Source organism: Pangasianodon hypophthalmus, chromosome 12, assembly GCF_027358585.1.
Source record: "Pangasianodon hypophthalmus isolate fPanHyp1 chromosome 12, fPanHyp1.pri, whole genome shotgun sequence".
In the NCBI taxonomy this organism is placed as follows: Eukaryota; Metazoa; Chordata; class Actinopteri; order Siluriformes; family Pangasiidae; genus Pangasianodon; species Pangasianodon hypophthalmus.
The window spans coordinates 1,774,123-1,795,018 of NC_069721.1; the positions used below are offsets into that span (position 1 = coordinate 1,774,123).

General features: G+C 39.7%; 2 protein-coding genes across 3 annotated transcripts; one reads left to right on the forward strand and one right to left on the reverse strand.

The window, feature by feature from the left end:
- Positions 1 to 999: 999 nt before the first annotated feature.
- Positions 1,000 to 13,747, forward strand: LOC113535349 (cadherin-20-like). Its single transcript, XM_026928609.3, has 13 exons — positions 1,000 to 1,140; positions 3,415 to 3,688; positions 6,263 to 6,356; positions 6,488 to 6,688; positions 7,085 to 7,204; positions 8,218 to 8,385; positions 8,879 to 9,066; positions 9,444 to 9,697; positions 10,062 to 10,198; positions 10,399 to 10,520; positions 10,625 to 10,742; positions 10,992 to 11,240; positions 12,291 to 13,747. Exons 2-13 carry the CDS (start codon positions 3,488 to 3,490, stop codon positions 12,866 to 12,868), a joined length of 2,430 nt encoding a protein of 809 aa, XP_026784410.3. The 5' UTR covers positions 1,000 to 1,140; positions 3,415 to 3,487; the 3' UTR covers positions 12,869 to 13,747.
- A 1,688-nt stretch (positions 13,748 to 15,435) lies between these two features.
- Positions 15,436 to 19,525, reverse strand: buc2l (bucky ball 2-like). Of its 2 annotated transcripts, none has more exons than XM_026928003.3 (5): positions 19,464 to 19,525; positions 19,003 to 19,292; positions 16,287 to 18,215; positions 16,084 to 16,188; positions 15,436 to 15,620 (listed from the first exon to the last, which is right to left on the reverse strand). In XM_026928003.3, the coding sequence occupies exons 2-5, from the start codon at positions 19,253 to 19,255 to the stop codon at positions 15,595 to 15,597; spliced, it is 2,313 nt and encodes a 770-aa protein (XP_026783804.3). In that variant the 5' UTR covers positions 19,256 to 19,292; positions 19,464 to 19,525; the 3' UTR covers positions 15,436 to 15,594. The 2 variants fall into 2 exon arrangements, with proteins under 2 accessions (XP_026783804.3, XP_026783803.3); XM_026928002.3 differs by having other exon boundaries at positions 15,436 to 15,623.
- Positions 19,526 to 20,896: the final 1,371 nt, after the last annotated feature.

The following is a 20,896-nucleotide window of genomic DNA, read 5'->3' on the forward strand; positions in this document are numbered from 1 at the left end:
CACGCAAACCTACATTTTTAGCATCTACAATTTAGCATAATTAATCAAAAGAGGAAATGCATGCTTGTTTTAAATTGAAATTTTTTTTTTTTAATTTAGGTTCAATTTTTGAAATTAAATTTATCAAATCTACAATTTAGCCTGATTTATCAAATCAAAAAGTTTTGACACCCTTTATTTCTTTAATAAATAAATGAATAAATAAATTGATGTTTAAATTGATCTTTAGACACTAATAATAATAATAATAATAATAAGAGCAGCTTACATTAAATTAAATTTACATACTTTATCCTAATGTAAATGTTCTTTATATATGTGTAATAAATATATTTGCATTATTTAGATATGGGTTACAGAAATTTGACAATAAAAATAAATTAACAATTTAAATAATAATAGTTAACATGTTTACATTAATGTAACAAATAATTATCATCATTTAAATATAGTTTATATAAATGTTATGTGTAAACTTTTTGCATTGTTTCCTAGAAGAAGAAGCGTGCAGTATGTTAAAGAAGATTTTAAAAATTAGTGAAAGGTTTTTGTAAATCACAAGCATTCAGTAGATAGATAGATAGATAGATAGATAGATAGATAGATAGATATTCTCATACACACTTCTCTTCAACACTCGATTTCAAAAGTAGTTCATGTATTCATGTGGAGTGCGCACTCTGTCACGCTGTGTTTTACAATTTAACGCTTAAATGTAGCATTAGCGAGGAGAGTGTGTGTGTGTGTGTGTGTTTGTGTGTTTGTGTGTGTGTGTGTATTCCCAAGTCGTTATGCTAAGTTAAAATGATTTCCATGCTAATTGAACTGAGTGTTACCTCTTTGACCACACACATATACACACACACACACACACACACACCATTTTGTCACAGGGTTTGTCACTTTATTGACTTGCAAATAGAAAATGAAGTGAGCAGTGTCTCTCTCCCTCTCCCTCTCCCTCTCTCTCTCTCCCTCTCTCTCTCCTCATTGGTCGTCGTCGACTCCGTAGGGCACTACGTAGAGAATAAGTGGAAGTGAAGTGATGCAGTGAGTCATTAGGGACGATGCAGGAGGTCCTGTTCACCATCAAGTGACCTTTAAGAGGAGAGAGGAAGAACACAGAGAGAGAAACGGAAGGTAAGAGAAATTATTTTCAGAGATGGTGGGATTTTTTAAAAGAGATTTTATTTATTACTTATTATCAAGCACTAGAAAAGTTGTGTGCACACTCACACACACTCACACACAACTCTGAGAAGAGTATCACTGAGCACTGAAAATGGAAAACATATCCATTTATTGAAATTGAAATATTATAAATATTTTTGGTGACATAAAGTCACTATTAATATTTATTAATAAACTCTAAATAGTATAAATATTTAACACTAAGTACTGTAAATATTATACTTTATTTCTGTACAGTGTCATTAATATTTCATAGAATTTAATTAATTTAATTGATATTCATATTATTTATACAAAAATGTTTTCACACTTAGCAATTCAGTGTGTGTGTGTGTGTGTGTGTGTGTGTGTGTGTGTAAGATCAGCCGTGAAAAGACTTGATTAACACACACAATAACGCAGCATGTCGGCTCATTAGCCGTGACAAAATGGTTTCTGTGTGTGTGTGTGTGTGTGTGTGTGTGTGTTTGGGGGGTCTCAGAGGTTCTTGAGGTTTGACCTTTGACCCTTGGCTCTCACTGAGCTCATTCACGATGCTGTGGTTTTAGAAAAACGAGGCCCATGGGAAAGTCCATTTTTATGTTTGACACATGGGGGAAAAATATCTTTTATTTTGAACGCTTTTATTTATTTATTTATTTTTCATTAAAATGCAAAATGTAAAATTCCAAGTTAGTGGTCATGTGACCACTATGTTGTAATACAAACCTAGATGTTGTGGTGTGTGAGGTGGGTTTTAGAGTAAGCGCCTGAACATTTACACAGATTATGGTATTAATGTGAGGTCACTATTGTGACGTCTCCAACTTTCAGCTTGTAGCAAAGAGCGAAACGTAATGAGCTCCGTAGCAGAAACAGAGCTTTAGTCGGCTAAAATGGCCAACTTCCGTCGGCTTTGGTGTTGTTTGAAAGCTACTAAAGAGTTCTTTTTTAACTGTTATAATGTGGCCTTGTAACAGTATAACATAAAACACGTGTTAGCCTTCGCAATCCGGAGCTATCAGGATCTCGAAGATCTCACAGACTCTCCACGCAAGAATGTGATCACATGACCAGTGTGCTCTCTGTATATTATTATAACTCCATGGGTTGTGCAGATTTGGACGTCTGCTATTCATACAGTGCAACTGCACTGCATTAATTAATAGAACGCTGATTTGCACAATGTGAAGTACATTTCCACGATGCACATCGTCACATTTTTCATCGCGATGCTTTGTGCCACGTAGAGGTATTTCTATTTAATGAGTTACCTACTTACTTTTTGTTGAATTTCCATATTTTAGTGGAAATTCTGCCCTTAATTTAAATAAGTTGATCTATGAATTAATTTTTTTCAGCGTATAACAGCATGACATGCCGTGTTTTATTCTTTAATAACTAGGCCTGTCTAACTAACTAACTAACTAGTTACCTAATTGGTTTTGACTAGAAGTAGCTCTGCTAGTGGGGAGTAAGAGACGCTGAAATGTGTTGCCTACAATACTCCAGTCACGTGTTGAATTTGTAAACGGCACGACTCTGTAGGACACCTACGAAGGGTTAAGAGTCAAACTGAGCTGAACAGAAGCACTGGAGTGTGTGAAAGAGCGGCTGTTCCCTCTGTAGTGAAGATGAAGTGCACACTAAAGGTCTGATGGAGTGTGAGACTCAGAGATGAACTGATGAATGGAGGGAGGAGATGTTTCTCTCTCTCACTGCTGCTCTTTTGTTAGGCGCTTTATTCTCCTGCTCTCTCTGAAACACACACACACACACACACACACCATTTTGTCACAGGGTTTGTCGCTATGTGTTGTTAACTCCATAGTGAGCAGATGGTGTGTGGTGTGTTAAAAAAAAAAGAGAGAAAGAGTCTAAAAGGTCATGAGGTCTATTTTATAGACGAAGAGAGAGAGATAGAAAAAGAGAAAAGAAAAAAAACAGAGGGAGAAAGGGAGGAAAAAAGAAAGACCAAAAGACAGACAGAGAAGAAAAGATTAGAGAGAGAGAGAGAGAGAGAGAGAGAGAGAGGGAGAATGGAAAATGACAGAGAAAAATGATAGAAAGAAAAGCAGAGAAAGTGATATAAAGAAAGAGAGAAAGATAAAAAAAGGAAAACAGACAGAGAGAATGAATACGAAAATGGACACATGGAAATGGAGACAGGAAATGGATTGGGCCCTTGTACCGTGTGACTTCCTGTTGTGTTTCACTTACCCCTTAGTGTGTGTCTTTGAACAGGTAACTGGGAGAGTAGTGGATGAAGGACGACTAACGAGTGAACGAGTGGAGTGAGAGATTTGTCTGCCCTGCCATGGCACGCTGGTTCCTGAAGCGAAGTGCGCTCTTCAGCACCATGATCACGGTTATGAGCTTAGTGACTTTGTCTCAGGGGGACGCAGGGGATGAGGGGACGAGTGTGAGACCCCTGAGGAGAGAGAAAAGAGGATGGGTGTGGAATCAGTTCTTTGTGCTGGAGGAGTATGCTGAGGACAAACCACTCTACGTCGGAAAGGTGTTAATGGCTAATAATACCATTACTACTGATATTTACCATACTAATACATGTATACTTATATACTAAAATACACTACTATCACTACATTTTACTACTATACCGTACTGCCGCTACTTACGCTAATATACTATACCAACCATACTGCCGCTACGTACGCTAATATACTATACCAACTCTGCATTTATACTACTATACCATACTGCCACTACTTACGCTAATATACTATACCAACTCTGCATTTATACTACTATACCGTACTGCCACTACTTACGCTAATATACTATACTAACACTGCATTTATACTACTATACCGTACTGCCACTACTTACGCTAATATACTGTACTAATACTACATTTATACTACTATACCGTACTGCCGCTACTTACGCTAATATACTATACCAACCATACTGCATTTATACTACTATACCGTACTGCCGCTACTTACGCTAATATACTATACTAACACTGCATTTATACTACTATACCGTACTGCCACTACTTACGCTAATATACTATACTAACTCTGCATTTATACTACTATACCATACTGCCACTACTTACACTAATATACTATACCAACACTGCATTTATACTACTATACCGTACTGCCGCTACTTACGCTAATATACTATACTAACTCTGCATTTATACTACTATACCGTACTGCCACGACTTACGCTAATATTACTATACCAACCATACTGCATTTATACTACTATACCGTACTGCCACTACTTACGCTAATATACTGTACTAATACTACATTTATACTACTATACCGTACTGCCACTACTTACGCTAATATACTATACCAACCATACTGCATTTATACTACTATACCGTACTGCCGCTACTTACGCTAATATACTATACTAACACTGCATTTATACTACTATACCGTACTGCCACTACTTACGCTAATATACTATACTAACTCTGCATTTATACTACTATACCATACTGCCACTACTTACGTACTAATATACTATACTAACACTGCATTTATACTACTATACCGTACTGCCGCTACTTACGCTAATATACTATACTAACACTGCATTTATACTACTATACCGTACTGCCGCTACTTACGCTAATATACTATACTAACACTGCATTTATACTACTATACCGTACTGCCACTACTTACGCTAATATACTATACTAACTCTGCATTTATACTACTATACCATACTGCCACTACTTACGTACTAATATACTATACTAACACTGCATTTATACTACTATACCGTACTGCCGCTACTTACGCTAATATACTATACTAACACTGCATTTATACTACTATACCGTACTGCCGCTACTTACGCTAATATACTATACTAACTCTGCATTTATACTACTATACCGTACTGCCACGACTTACGCTAATATACTATACTAACTCTGCATTTATACTACTACACCGTACTGCAGCTACTTACGTACTAATATACTATACCAACACTGCATTTATACTACTATACCGTACTGCCACGACTTACGCTAATATTACTATACCAACCATACTGCATTTATACTACTATACCGTACTGCCACGACTTACGCTAATATTACTATACCAACCATACTGCATTTATACTACTATACCGTACTGCCACTACTTACGTACTAATATACTAGTATACTATACTAACACTACAGTCAGTATATGCATACAACTATATTATACTGCTTCTACTACATTTATGTTAATATACTTTACTGTCACTATGTATACATTAATACAATATCTTATTACCACTAAACAAGTACTTATATACTTTACTAGTCTACTAATACTAATATAATACTCTGTACTAATATATTTAGCATACATTACTTTTTATATTCTGTAATACTACTTCTGAATACTATTTTTACCTGTATATACATACTATAATATGATATATACTAATAATATACAATTTTACCTACTTACTGTATATAACAGTATACTATACTACATCCATTTATACTCTAATATACTATGCTACTACTACCCCAGTAATACTAATATATAATCTGTATTATCCTACTTATACATTACTATACTATACTATATATTATACCACCACTACTTATACTCCTTCTTACATATTGTACTGCTACATATCTACTATACTTTCACTCCATACTATACTACTACTTGTGTACTACTCTACTATATAACCACTAATGTATGGACTAATTTACTATGTACAACACTAATACTCATATACTATTAGTGTTTATTATACTACTTACATGTTTTTACCAAACTCCTTTCTGCTAGTCATTATACGATGTTACACTTTTTACATTGTGATAGTACAGTATATACTGTTACTATACTAATATTATATATTTACACTACTAATACTAAAGTGTATTAATTCTACCACTTCTTATGTACCATAATGCTATACTATAACTGATATACTATACTACCTCTAATACTATATTTAATATACTACAGTGTTTCTGTGACAGTAATTACTGTATACTGTATATTAGTGTATGATGACAGTCAGAATAAAATGCTCTGTGTGTGTGTGTGTGTGTGTGTGTGTGTGTGTGTGTGTGTTTCAGCTTCACTCAGATTTGGATAAAGGAGATGGATCTGTTAAATATATTCTTTCAGGAGAAGGTGCAGGAACCACGTTCACACTGGATGACAGCACTGGTGGGGGGAAAACACACACACACACACACAAACACACACCAAGCATTTTATTTTCACTGTCATAAATAAGTATTGTCCATAATTATAATAATAACACCACCACCAACAACAACGTGTGTGTATGTGTGTAGGTGATATCCACGCAGTACAGAGGCTGGACCGTGAGATGAAAGAGCACTACGTCCTGCGTGCTCAGGCCACTCATCGCCACACAGGCCGCGCCCTTGAACCCGAGTCCCGCTTCATAGTGAAGATCCAGGATATTAATGACAACGAGCCCAAGTTCCTGGACGGACCCTACCAGGCCACCGTACCTGAGATGTCACCTGTCGGTAGGTTGTACACTACATTCAGCATGTGTGTGTCTATGTGTGTGTATGACAACATATTTACGCACTAGAGCAACTTCTATTTCTTTTGTTTCTATCTTTCTGTTTTATCTAGCATTATACTAGCTATCTACCTAGCTAACTTAGCATGAAGTCAAGTCTCAGGTGAAACCTGAGTGTTCATTGGCCTCTTTATTGCGCCTCACTTCTACGATTCCTAAATGTCTAACTTAAAAATTTTATTCTATGTTAAGTTTATATTTACATTTGAAGGTGTTTTGAACACCACACAACTTTGCAAATTGCAATAAACCTAATCTTTCTGTTTGTCCTCCCATGTTCATACATAGGCTGCTCTGATTTTATTAATTGTTATGGGTTTATTTTATCTGATTATAGGTACGTCTGTGATTCGGGTGACGGCGACGGACGCTGATGACCCGTCATACGGTAACAGCGCTCGAGTGGTGTACAGCGTTGTGAAGGGGCAGCCGTATTTCTCTGTGGACCGACACACAGGCAAGACTGACACTTTAATATTAAACTTTTCATTAAAAAAATAACATTGAAAAAACAAAAACTCAGGACATTAGCTACCTTTCTGCTAAATCTAAATAAATAGCTACCTAGCTAGAAGTTGCTAAGTACAACATCTTAGCTAATAAACCTGTAAATATCTGTGAGTGGTTATTATAAATAGTGTAAATTAATTTAATGCCTGAATTTATAACTTAAATGGAAATAAATATAAAAAAACAAAAACATATCATCTATTGTACACCCATCAACTATGTAGCTTAGCTAGCATAGCTAACTCAGTAGCTAGCTAGCACAAAAATCAATCCATTTGTGTCCCAGAGTTGGATTTATTAATTTTTTTTCTGTGCTGTAGTTTTACATTTGACTGAGTTTGTTAAAAACCCTGCCTACAGAGGTAAAAAATGTGAAGAGGTTTATTAATTATTTTAGTCAGCCATGTTCATGAAAGCAGAAAAAAAAGTCACATGATGAAAATGTGGTCTTTGATTGGTCAGACACAGGATGTTGCCCACTAGAGGGCGGTGCTCCATCTTTTCCTCAGGTAGAGAAAATGGCTTCTTAGCCGTGTTAGCAGTTTGCAGTGTTAGGAATTTCGCTGATGTACAAAATGTTAAAATACAAACTTCCACTGAAAATGTGTATGATATAAAATATTTGATATTCCTTTAATATAAACAGTACGTATTATAAACTAACAGTGTTTGCTTGAGCTTTTGGTGCTCAGTTTAGCGCAATGCTACCACTTTTATCAGCACTTTATGTGAAAATGATGTTTCAGTGCTTGTGCATAATTTGAAATCTCATTTAGATTTAGATTTAAATCTCATACACTGTATATCAATATCACAGTATAATGTAATAATCGGACATTGTTGTATTATTATTATTATTATTAGCGTTAGCATATAGATAATGATATAATGGAATTAAGAGATCTGAGATTTTGATACAGGGATCGTTACACTTCTGTCTTCGTGTCTGTCTGTCCGTAGGTGAGGTGCGCGTGTCATTGCCTGATATGGATCGAGAGGTCAAGGGTCAATACGAGGTCGTGATTCAGGCTAAAGACATGGCGGGTCAGCTGGGAGGTTTGGCAGGAACGACGACGGTCAACGTTACTCTGAGCGACGTCAACGACAATCCTCCCCACTTCACTCAGAGTGAGAACTTTAGCTCTAATAACACTAATAATCAGAAGAAATCTTATCACAAAGAATATGTCATACTTTTTATCCAGTTATAATTACATTTAAGGCTGTGGAACAAGTTAGTTCCTGTTCTCGCTTATGTTATAGCAGCTATAAACAGTCATTCCCTCACCTTTTTCAAATTAATCAACACCTTCTGACCAATCAGAATCCAGAATTCAACAGTGCTGTGGTGTGAGTATAATTAACATTTAGGCATTTTGTATTTCGGTAGCTAGCTAACATTTGGAGGTTTAGCCATTAGCATATAAAACTGACCTGGGGACAGGACTGGTTACAAACTCAGGACAGTTTTTCTAAATAATCCTAAAGAGTGAAAGCCATATAATGAAATATTGCTATCAGCCCACTAGGGGGCACAGTTGATTGTTTGTCTGTTGTGGATTTGAATGACTAAACGCGCTAGGTAATTGATGATCTTCTTTAAACTCACTCACCTTCTCAGAGCTGTATCAGATGAGCATCCCGGAATCCGCTCCCATCGGTTCTGTAGTGGGTCACATCGAGGCTCAAGATCACGATTTAGGTATCAATGCAGAAATGCGTTACAGAGTGATCGATGGGGATGGACGAGATGCGTTCGACATCAGCGCCGACTCCACCAACACGTATGGGGTCATCACTGTCAAACAGGTACTCAGCAAGAACTACCTAAGATCTGTCCTGGTTTGCATGTTTGCCTCGCACCTCCAGGGTTGGGGGTTCAAGTCCTGCCTCTGCCCTGTGTGCGTGGAGTTTGCATGTTCTCCATGTGCTTCGGGGGTTCCTCTGGGTACTCCGGTTTCCTCCCCCAGTCCAAAGACAATTGTCCTGGGTGTGTGTGCAGTTGTGCCCTGAGATGGGTTGGCACCCTGTCCAGAGCCTGGAGCCTGTCTCCCACCTTGTTCCCTGGGACAGGCTCAAGGCTCCCTGTGATCCTGTGTACAGAAAATGGATGGATAGATGGATGGATGGATGGATGGATGGATGGAAATCGACTCCTCAATTCACAATGTGTGTTTCTGTTTCAGCGTCTGGACTTTGAGACGAAGCGTAGCTACACTCTGAAGGTGGAGGCCGCTAACAGACACATTGACAAGCGTTTCTCTGCTAACGGGCCATTTAGCGACATCACCACGGTGCAGTTAAGCATAGAGGACGTGGATGAGCCGCCGCAGTTCAGCTCCACGCTTTATTACGCCGAGGTTCGTGAAGACGCCGAAATCGGCACGGTTCTGATCACCATCTCAGCCCGAGACCCCGACGCCGCTAACGACTCCATACGGTGAGAGAAGCTACAGCAGTGTCCCAAACGCCCAGTGTGTGGAATAGAGGAATTCTTATTAAAAACTTCAAAAATGTCCGTGTACAAATACTTTATCACACATTGAAAAGGAGAACATAATAATCTCCTTTATTTAGCCTGATATGCTAATGAGCTAATTAGCATATTTCACTCTCAGTGTGTACATTTTGTTCTAGTGTCTAGGTGAAGCCTTTAAATTAAATATTGAGATCACTAACTATAGTAATGTCTGTCTCTCTCTCTCTCTCTCTCTCTCTCTCTCTATCTCTGCGACTGTCTCTCTGTGTGTGTGTGTGTGTGTGTGTGTGTGTGTGTGTGTGTGTGTGTGTGTGTGTGCGCGCAGGTATATGATTGATCGTGTCAGTGATCCTGATCAGTATTTCTCAGTGGGCGTGTCCAGTGGTTCTCTAATGACTGTCCTTCCTCTGGACAGAGAGGAAATCAGCTGGCATAATCTCACTATAGTAGCCATGGAGACAAGTGAGTGTGTACACACACACACACACACACACACACACACACACAAACACACACAAATCTATGGAATTTGTGATTTTGACTCACTGATTTTGACTCATGAATCCATCTCTAAGTTTATTCAATGCTATATAAAAGAAGATAATAAAAAAGAAATCAGTAATGTGAAGTGTGTGTGTGTGTGTGTGTGTGTGTGGTGTTAGATAACCCACTGAAGACAGCGAGTGTATCTGTGGCTATAAGAGTTCTAGACATCAATGATAATCCACCATCAATAACACATCATTACGAAGCTTTCCTGTGTGACGACGCGAGAGCAGGACAGGTGTGAACATTTTTGCATGTAAATACACACACATGCATGTATGTGTGTTTTGATTTCTGTAACTGAGCTGTGTGTGTGTGTGTGTGTGTGTGTGTGTATCTCAGCTGGTCCAATCAATAAGAGCCATAGATGCAGACGAGCCAATAGGAGGACAGCGTTTCCGTTACACGCTTCCTCCTGAAGCACAGAATAATCCCAACTTCACCCTCACAGATAACCACGGTAACCGTCTCACTCTCTATCAGTCTCATTCTTTCATGGTCTCACACTCTCCCTGCCTGTCTGTCTCACTCTGTCAGTCTCACTCTCTCTTGGTCTCTCTCTGCCTGTCTCACTGTCTGTCTATCTTTCTCATTCTCTGTCTATCATCCTGTCTGTATGCCTCCTCATTTGTCTCACTCTTTGCCTGCCTGTCTCTCTACCTGTCTTTCTGCCTCTCTGTCTCACTCTCTGTCTGTCTCGCTCTGTCAGATAACTCAGCGAGGGTGCTGACCCGGCGGAGTGGCTGGGTATCTCCGAGTGTGTACCATCTTCCCATTACCGTGTCTGATGGAGGAGAGCCGGTCCAGTCCAGTACACACACCCTGACCATCCGAGTGTGTGAGTGTGACGCAGACGGGGATGTGTCATCCTGCCGTAACGCTGAACCTCACACACTCCCAGCTAACCTGAGTACAGCAGCACTAACCACCATGCTCACCTGTGGCTCCATCGTGCTTGGTATTGATTGGAAAATGTATTAATGTGTAGGGTTCAGGGTGTAGAATGTGGAGTGTAAAGACGTTTAGGGTTTAGGATGCAGGGTTTAGAGTAGAATGTAGGGTTTGGGGTGTAGGGTTTGGGGTGTAGGGTTTGAGGGAGTATCATTAAAGGTGTAGGGTTTAGGGTGTAGGGGAGTATCGTTAAGGGTGTAGGGTGTAGAGTTTGGGGTGTAGGGTTTGGGTTGTAGGGTGTAAGGTTTAGGGTGTATGATGTGGGGGAGTATCGTTAAGGGTGTAGGGTTTAGGGAGAATCGTTAAGGGTGTAGGGTTTAGGGTGTAGGGTTTGGGGGAGTATCGTTAAGGGTGTAGGGTTTAGGGTGTAGGGTTTGGGGTAGTATCGTTAAGGGTGTAGGGTGTAGGGTTTAGGGGAGTATTATTAAGTGTGTAGGGTTTAGGATGTAGGGTGTAGGGGAGTATCGTTAAGGGTGTAGGGTTTAGGATGTAGGGTGTAGGGGAGTATCGTTAAGGGTGTAGGGTTTAGGGTGTAGGGTTTGGATGAGAATTGTTAAGGGTGTAGGGATTAGGGTTTGGGGGAGAATCGTTAAGGGTGTAGGGTTTAGGGTGTAGGGTTTGGGTGAGAATTGTTAAGGGTGTAGGGATTAGGGTGTAGGGTGTAGGGGAGTATCGCTAAGGGTGTAGGGTTTAGGGTGTAGGGGAGTATCGTTAAGGGTGTAGGGTGTAGGGTTTGGGGCAGTATCGTTAAGGGTGTAGGGTGTAGGGTTTGGGGGACTATCGTTAAGGGTGTAGGGTGTAGGGTTTGGGGGAGTATCGTTAAGGGTGTAGGGTGTAGGGTTTGGGGGAGTATCGTTAAGGGTGTAGGGTGTAGGGTTTGGGGGAGTATCGTTAAAGGTGTAGGGTGTAGGGTTTGGGGGAGTATCGTTAAGGGTGTAGGGATTAGGGTGTAGGGTTTAGGGTGTAGGGGAGTATCACTAAGGGTGTAGGGTTTAGGGTGTAGAGTGTAGATTGTAAAAGGCTTTATGGTAGTAATAATGGTGTTTCCTCTCTGCAGTGATGCTAGTGCTCCTGCTGTTCCTAAGCAGCGGCACTAAAAAACCTTTCCCCAGCGACGAGGAAGAAAACGTGCGTGAAAACATTGTCCACTACGATGATGAAGGCGGCGGGGAGGAAGACACGGCGGCGTTCGACATCACCAAACTGTGGAAGACGCACACGGAGCCACTAAGCTACGCTGAACTGGTGCTTCATGGCAGTAAACGACGACACGTTGACGGTAAGGATGTAAAACCAAACAGCGTTAAGCTACGACAGGAAAAGCAGCCTGAGATCCAGAGCCTGTCGTGCTACGTGTCTCAGACGGACGCTAATACGTCCGGGACTAACGCTAACGGCCGTAATGTGTACGGCTACATGCTGGCCAAGCTCTGCCAGGTGGATCTGGATTCGGAAGCGCCTCCGTATGATTCGCTGCAGACGTACGCCTACGAAGGCGAGGGTTCCGTCGCTGAGTCGCTCAGCTCGCTGCAGTCTAACGACGACAATGAGCTCGATTACGATTATTTAGACGAGTGGGGGCCGCGGTTTCGCACCCTCGCAGAGCTGTATGGCACGAGCGCGAGTACTGTTTAGCGGAAGTGTGCAGAAGCATGCTGTTGCCATGGAGATACAGCGAATAGTAACAATAATGAGATTCAGAAACAATGACACATCTGTAACATTGTTTATGGATTCAGTACAGATTTAATCGATTTATTGATTACTTATATAATGATTCAGTTGACCATGAAATCTCAGATTTGACCATCATGTGACTCTATTATGATTCTTTAGACTCAACTTAAATAATTCAGTAGATCATTACATTTAACACTTCACCAGAATTTTATTTGATTTGGATTCATTTGGAAGCAGTTCAGTAAATCATGAAATCTCAAACTTCACCCTTAATTCAATTAAATTAGGATTCATTTGGAAATTATACCCGAATTCTCAAACTTCACTTGACTCAGTAAAATGACTCAGAAAACGATTCACTGCATTGTTAAATCACAATTCTGATTTTGATTCACTTGGAAATGATTCATTTAAAAAAAAAAAACTAAAAAAAAAAACAACTCATGAAATCTGACACGTGATTACAATGCAAGTCAATTACAAGTCAATTTAATTCTAAAAGATTTAGATCAATTTAGCTTTAGGAGAAACATAGAATAAATTAAAAAAATTGTTAGGTAATAGAAGTTTGATTGTTAGCCTTGATGAAAGAATGTGGAGCTGGAGAGAGATTTAAAATTTGAGCATGGATATTCTGTGTTATTTATATTTTTTAAAGTTTTATTAAATTATTTGTAAGTAAATGCACTCACCCAGTCTGTGAAACTGAATGGAGGCGTTACACAGTGTGTATCTACAGTTTATATCTGTATAGTGAGTGGTTGATATTCAATGTGTTATGGGTTTTTAGTATTTAGCCTAAGGTTAGCGTCACTGGAAATGATCTTTGAGCCAGCATGCCCTATATATATATATATATATTTTATTGTACATGTATTTTTGTATGCTTAATAATAAAACAAGTCTTTTCACACCTGGGGTTCATCACTCGTGTCCTTACCACAGACACTCAGGAGCGGAGTTTAAAACTTACTCTGAGCTCAAAACGTGCACAAAGTCGTGTCCTTGGATTTTTGCACACTATTTTGCTACAGGAAGCTCAGCTTGAACTTAGCAAGAACTTTGCTATTATGCTTTTTAAAATGTTACGTGTTTTATTGCTCTGGCTTGAGCTTTTGCTCCGTTCTGAAAATTAAATTGTGCTGGAACGTAGCGAATTCTCGGTTGCACTAGAACGTAAACTTGATCGTAGCCTACGATTGCACCAAGTAGCATCATTTAAACATAGCTAAAACATTTAAACTAAACCACTCTAATTCTGTTCAAAGTAAAAAAGTGCATGTTTACCAACTATAAATGTGTTTTGTTTCCCTTTTATTTTGTGAACAGTATAAAGACTTCTTTATGCAGGAAGTATTTTTATGGTCTACGCGCCGCACATAGCTACATTCCTGAAGTTAAGCATAACTAGCACTTTAGACAGCACAAAATATCATGGATAAAATTCAGACTATTGGTGAAATACATCAAAAAATTTTAAACATTTTATCGTTAATGAAATGTTATTACTGTTGTGATTCAAATACTGATAAGTTTCCTTAGCTTTCGTTGTTGGGGTTTCAAGCAGAACATAAAGTACAAACACAGGAGATGGCTCATGTTTCTGGTTTTGGTGAAATCCGTTATCCTGTGTGACTGAATTTTGATCTACAGTTTAGTTACATCTGTGGTGCAACTTAAATTCAACACCATGCCACATTTAAACCAGCTGCTCTCAGCATACGGTTTAGGACTGACTTCTCACCCTAACTTGCAACTGAGCTTATGATCAACCGCTGCAACATGCTGCTGAAAAATATTCATCAACCCCTCCAAAGGCTTATCTAACAAACTTCACTTGAGCACAACAACCTGTAAGACTGTCACTGCAAACAGCCAGGGCAAGTCAGGGAGAACAGGACACCCGTCTATCACTACAGCTTGAGCTGTTTTTCAGACCCAGACCAGCCACTAGCCATGGGAAATTAACAGGCCAATTTAATTATCTTAACATTATTTGCTAGTCTCAGCTGTTTCTAAAGCTTTCATTGCTAAGAGACATCTTATTTTATAGCCCCCTCACACCCCCAAATCAAGTTAATGCAAACCACAAGTGGGCACCCTATAACAGCCTGAACCATGGAACCAAATCAAAACACTGGACCACAATCCCATCACAATTACAGCTACAGCACAATCCTGAGTGCCTCTAGGCAATCAGGCTGTTCATACTACATAAGAGGCCAATAGTAATAAAGTATAGCAAAAAAAAAATAGCCTTTATCTTATAGAGCTAGATTAAAACCTTTAAGAACATGAACCTGTTGAAGTTAGTTTTGGCTTTAATCATAGTAGCCATTTGAAGAGCTTGTGAACAATAATTAATAGTACAACACTAAACTAGCATCTTTTCTTCATTCACTTATGCTAGCTACCAAAAGTAATGCCAGTGAAAGTTCATGACTCGTTAATTACTTCAATCCCTGCACAAATAAACAGGACAAGTGAAAAGTAGTATGCAAAAACCTCACAAAACCAAAGAATAAGGAAAACATCAAAAGTGCTTTATTCAATCACTGTATAAAATAGTGAGCTGTGATTTTCTTTTTTTTAAAGGAAGTGGGGAAAAAATTACTTGTGGCATTTAAAACGTGATCTTAAAACATGCCCTTGTCCATTTAGTCACTGTGCAAATAGTGTCATCAGTATCTCGTGTCTCTTCTGTGAACTTCTGGGGAGAGAAGAAAAAAAAAAAAAAAAAAAACATGGAATACATTAAGTAAAGAATAAGTTTTATTCCTCTTACACCACAGCAACTTGCCAATGATTACAATTTAAAGAAACCCTTATCCATTTACAATAAGACAAGAAAATGCAGCTTGTTACCAAGAAACCACAAAGCCTTCAGTCCTGAAGACTTTCCTGTGTTGGAAAACTTAAAGCTTTACCCGTTACAAAGTGCTAACACAGGAGACTCCTTCTGCAAATGTTAAACACGTCTCCTTTTTTGTATGGTAACTATGATTATGTAAAATGTTCATTATGCAAGATATGCATGATGTATTCAGTCCTGAAGCTCAACTTTCAAATTACCCCCAGTTACACCAATAGCAATCACCAAAGACTGATTCATCAAGCTTACAAGATCCAGGATGGTCCCTACCAGGTTACCATACATGATCTTCACTTACCTAGTGATTGTGTACATTGTTTTTGTTTATTGCGGGTCCTCATCTTTCCTCCACTTTTGGTACTCTCGCTATCGGACACTTGCATACTTCCTCTCCATGATTTCTCTACAGTAAGAACAGCAAATGAGATTAGCAAAGACCTTTTAAAAAAAAAAAAGCAAAGCCCTACAAGAGGTATGGAGATCAATTTGAAACCTTCCTACCACCAATGAATCTCTGCTCCGTATCCCTCCATCTCTCCATCACAGAAAGAGCCAGGTTTTCCTCATTTCTCTCCCAAGTTAGGTCATCATGCTGGCTATGTCCATTACTGTTCCATGCTGAAGTGGAATGTGAAGCTCTCATATCCTCACATGAGCAATTCTGCTCTCTCAGCTTGGACTGGTGGGACATTGGGCATTTCTCCAAATGTTTGCCCGAATGGGGATTTTGAATACTGAACAACTTTTTTGAGCACATTTTTGAAGGATATACATCATTTTCTGACACTTCACTCGTTTCATTGTTCGTGTTGTTCAACTCAGGGTTGGCTGTAATAGCAGCCACTTTGCACCTAGCTTTTTTCTCAGGATCACGCATGCACTTGGCACACAACGGAACCTTGACCTTATCCCCCGTTAAATGAGTACGAGAAACCTTGTGCCGTTTCATGCAGCCAGCCTTGCTGCTTGGACTACCAGAGCAGATGTCTGCACTGCGTTTCACTGAACAGCTTTTACACATGCGTACTTTGTGTTTGAGAGGTGACTCGGGAAACAAATGAGCCGAGCTATGCGCCTTATCAGAAAGGCTAACCCCAGAGATCATAACACTCTGGTTGGTCATCTCCTCTTTCAATTTCTTAGGAGTAGAACTGGGACTTTGGTGTCCAGACTGGACTTTGCTGTCCTGATGGGCTTCAGGTTGCCCCTTCGCCCAGTTACCAGGGTTGCTGATCTGCACATTAGAGGATAGTTTATTGTAATATGCATTACCAAAGTCTGCTAGTCTGCTGGCTGAAGGAAGGAATGGTGGAAGGGATTCAAGTGAGGTCATCGAGTCTTGGCCATCAAGTTCAATCACTGATCCAGCTTTCAACATAGATGGTGGTGCATCTGCTGGAGATTGATTTGATTGTAGAGGATCCTCAGCAGGAACCTCCATTACTGTGGCAAGGGATGGTTTCCCAGGGGTCACCAGGCTATTTTGCATCATCCACTCAGCAGTAGGCACATAAGGCATCAAAGACTCTACAGACCAGATGGAGGCCTCCATCTGCCTCAACTCATCCAAGCACTGCAGGTCAAGAGGTAATCGCAAGATTTTGAAGTGAATGTTCTTGGGGTTCCCACAGATATCCTGAGCACTTTTTACCAAGCTGGGATCCCCTTGAACAACCAATGTGCTGTTGACTGGTTCAACAGGTGCAACAATTGATCCTTCTAGTGGGCTTACCGAACCATTTGAGGGGCAAGAAACCATTAGAATATCAGGGCAAGGGTCCTCCAAATGGCTGAGGTCTTTTGTACCTTTCCTTTCCTCCTCATCCCCAAATGGCACAGGCTGGAAACACCTCAAGACCACATCTTCTGCAGATCCCACATTACACTGCAAGAGCTCACCATCAGCATTGCTGGCAAGCTCAGTGGTCTCCGTGGAATGTGTGATCTTCACTGCAGAAGGGGATCCACTACACTCGATCCGCACCTCCTCCGCTTGGAAGAGAATACCATTTTGAACAGTAGCAATTCTGGCCATTTCTCCATCCATTTTGCTTGACAACATTGGGCAGCCCTTTTCTTCAGGACAGGCAGATGTGCCTTCATTTGGTCTAGGTGATGAGAGAACACTAGTAGAGTCAGTACTCCTTCCTGATTCAGAGCTGCTCTGGGTGCTTGTCACAGCATTGCAGCCGTGTTGTTGTGAGTCGGTACACACAGGCTCGGTTTGAACTTCTGAACTGACCATGACACGACCAGATGGTGTCGTGTGCTGGTAACGGAAACGGCGAGCTTGATATGCCATTGTGGGCGCCAAATGGGGGGTCATCATGCGTCTGTAGTCGACCATGTGCAGCTGGGTGTGGGGAAGGATGTAGCCGGGAGCTTCTACATATGAAGCAGGAGGGAAGGGTGGCAACACCATGCCATAACCTTGGACAAAGAAAGCACAGATTAAAATTTCATTTTCAGGCTAAAGAACCGGAGCTAGCTTTAAGGATACATTTGGCCATATTGACAGGACCATTTAGGAAATGCAGTTGTTTTTCTTCTTTTGCTCAGGGGCTCAGTTTTATTAACAAGAGAAGATTATTCACCAGTAACTCCCATGATAGACAAACATATACTAATCATGTTACATTGTCTAAAGCAGGCAATGCAATGCAACAAACTACATGTACTCATTACAGTACTTGAGTGCATAGCTCACTGTAAGGGTACTTTTGTGAATAATTAAATCATAGCACTTTTACTAGGGTTTAACATTTATTCATCACTGTTGGAATAAAAAAAATTATGCATGTAACCCCAAAAAACACTAAGCCACTTAATACAGTACATGCAAGTTAAATGATTCAATTCCCAGAGCCAATCAAAACAAAGCTGCTTCCTTCCAAAAGTCTACATTCCAGCCACCAAATGCTTTATTTCAGCTGGAGAGATGAGTATCCCTGGCCCAATTGATCAGATATCTTCAGTTTTAAACACTTTAAAGGAAACAGCATGAGAACAATCTGCAAATTATGCAAGCCAACACCTGTAGAGATACCAGCATGTCACAGCTCAACATCCAACCTGCAGAAACATGTACATGTAAGCCATTAGCTAGCTGAAGGAGCTAGACTAGCTAGCCAGATCAGTATTTGCAGTATAAAAGCTCTGTAATAAACATACAAAAGAAAACCTCAAAGTGTAACCAAACTTAGACCAGACCACCTACCCAACCCAGGGAAGCCTCCATAGGGAACATAAGGCATCGGCATGGGCCACTGGCATGGCATGTAAGGCTGTGAGGGTTGAACGTAGAAAAAGGGCCAGTTGCCTTGCTGTTGACGGTCCAGGTGATTCGGGTTGGGTCCTCTGTAGGAACTAGGACCTGGATGTCGTGAACCCTGCGCTGGTGTCATCCCAGGAGGAATGCTTTGAGCATGAGTTTCAACTCCAGGTGGATTCTGGGAAGCTGCAACAACCATATCTTCAGCTTTATCTTCAAGAGGCAAGAGAGGAAAACTGAGGAAAATGGAAACAAACTGTTAGCTGTTGACATTAGTTAGCAAAGCTGCTAGAAGAAATACTAGAATAAAGTGGAAAAATAAAGTAAATGTGTTTTTTTTTTTTTTTTTTTTGAAATAAATAAAAAAAAAAAAATAAAAAAAAAAAAATCACCATGGTCATACTCACAAAATATATTGCGTCTTGAACAAAGAAAAACACCCAAAATGGCTTCGTCGCCTGAGTTTAAATAAATGAGGCCGTGGCAGTGATTGGCTCCAAGCAAGCCCTGTGATTGGTCGAGCTCAGAATTGAATGCAGCCACATTCCAGCCAATCAACAAGGCCTACATTTTCTTTGTAGACTGCAACAGGAAGTATTTAAGCAGTGAAATTATTGTGTTTTACTCGTTTTTAGGAAATTTACCTTTTGACACACAGTTCCTAAAATCATTGGGGGAAATTACACTTTTAGTCACTTATTTAAAAAGGTTTGCTCCTTAAGTTCTTGATGAAACTCTTATTGAAATTTCTTTTAGATAGATTTTAAATTCTGTTTAATTTGAACTTGCACCATTGATGTGCTGAACTATTTTAAAATGAGAGTTCAGCATATTAATGGTTTAATGGTGCAACAAAGTGTGAGTGTCTAAAACAGATTCTGGATATTAATTATTTTCAAGAAATCATAAATAATCACGTGATTTAGTTCAGCAGAGTGAAGTATGATTTTTGTCTAGACAAATAAGTAGCACGTAAATAATTTGCAGGCAAAAATATCTTGTAATAGTAGATGAGAAATAATCTCAGGTGAGTACTATCACCTGGAAACTGTAGATTTGTCCCTAAGAGCTGCTGCTATAATCATAAAGACTGTCTTGTGCTCATCCCAGGACTCTTATTCACAATCTGTTCATCCTGAACATCCTGTAAACACACTCAGTGCTGTTCGTCTTCACTCTTCTACACCTGTATACTGTAATGTTTTATATAATCGCACTATCCGGTGTCACACAGATGAGGACAGGTTCCCTTTTACGTCCATTTCCTCTCAAGGTTTCCTCCTCTTGTCATCTCAGGGAGGTTTTTTCTCTCCACTGGCGCCTCTGGCTTGCTCATTAGGGATCTAAATCTACATCCACGTTTCTGTAAATCTGTTTTGTGACTGAGTCTGTTGTTAAAAGTAGGGATACTGACAGTGCTATTTGTATTTGTATTTATAGTGCAAAAGATTTTCCTAGATATTTCAGATGAGGCAATATGGAGCTGCAGAAGTTTCTGAACTACTTTTTCTGGAATGTCGCATGGATAAAGATGGTACTCCCCAGTCGATAGACTCTCAGAAATAAAGATACCAAACTGTGCTTTTCCTTGTTGCTAGGTGGCACATCTTTATACCTTAAAAACTAATTTAGGGTACATAATTAGATCTTAGATACCTTTAAATCTTTTACCTTTCAATCTAACAGCTAATTAAAGCTACACCACATGCACCTTCACAGGTGAAAAGAAGATACTAAAGGTCCCCTTGATGGTATCAACCCCAGCAACACGGAAAAGTACCGTTTGGTACCTTTATTTCTGAGTGTCTAGAGAATCTGTTTTATTAGCATTGTTTAATTT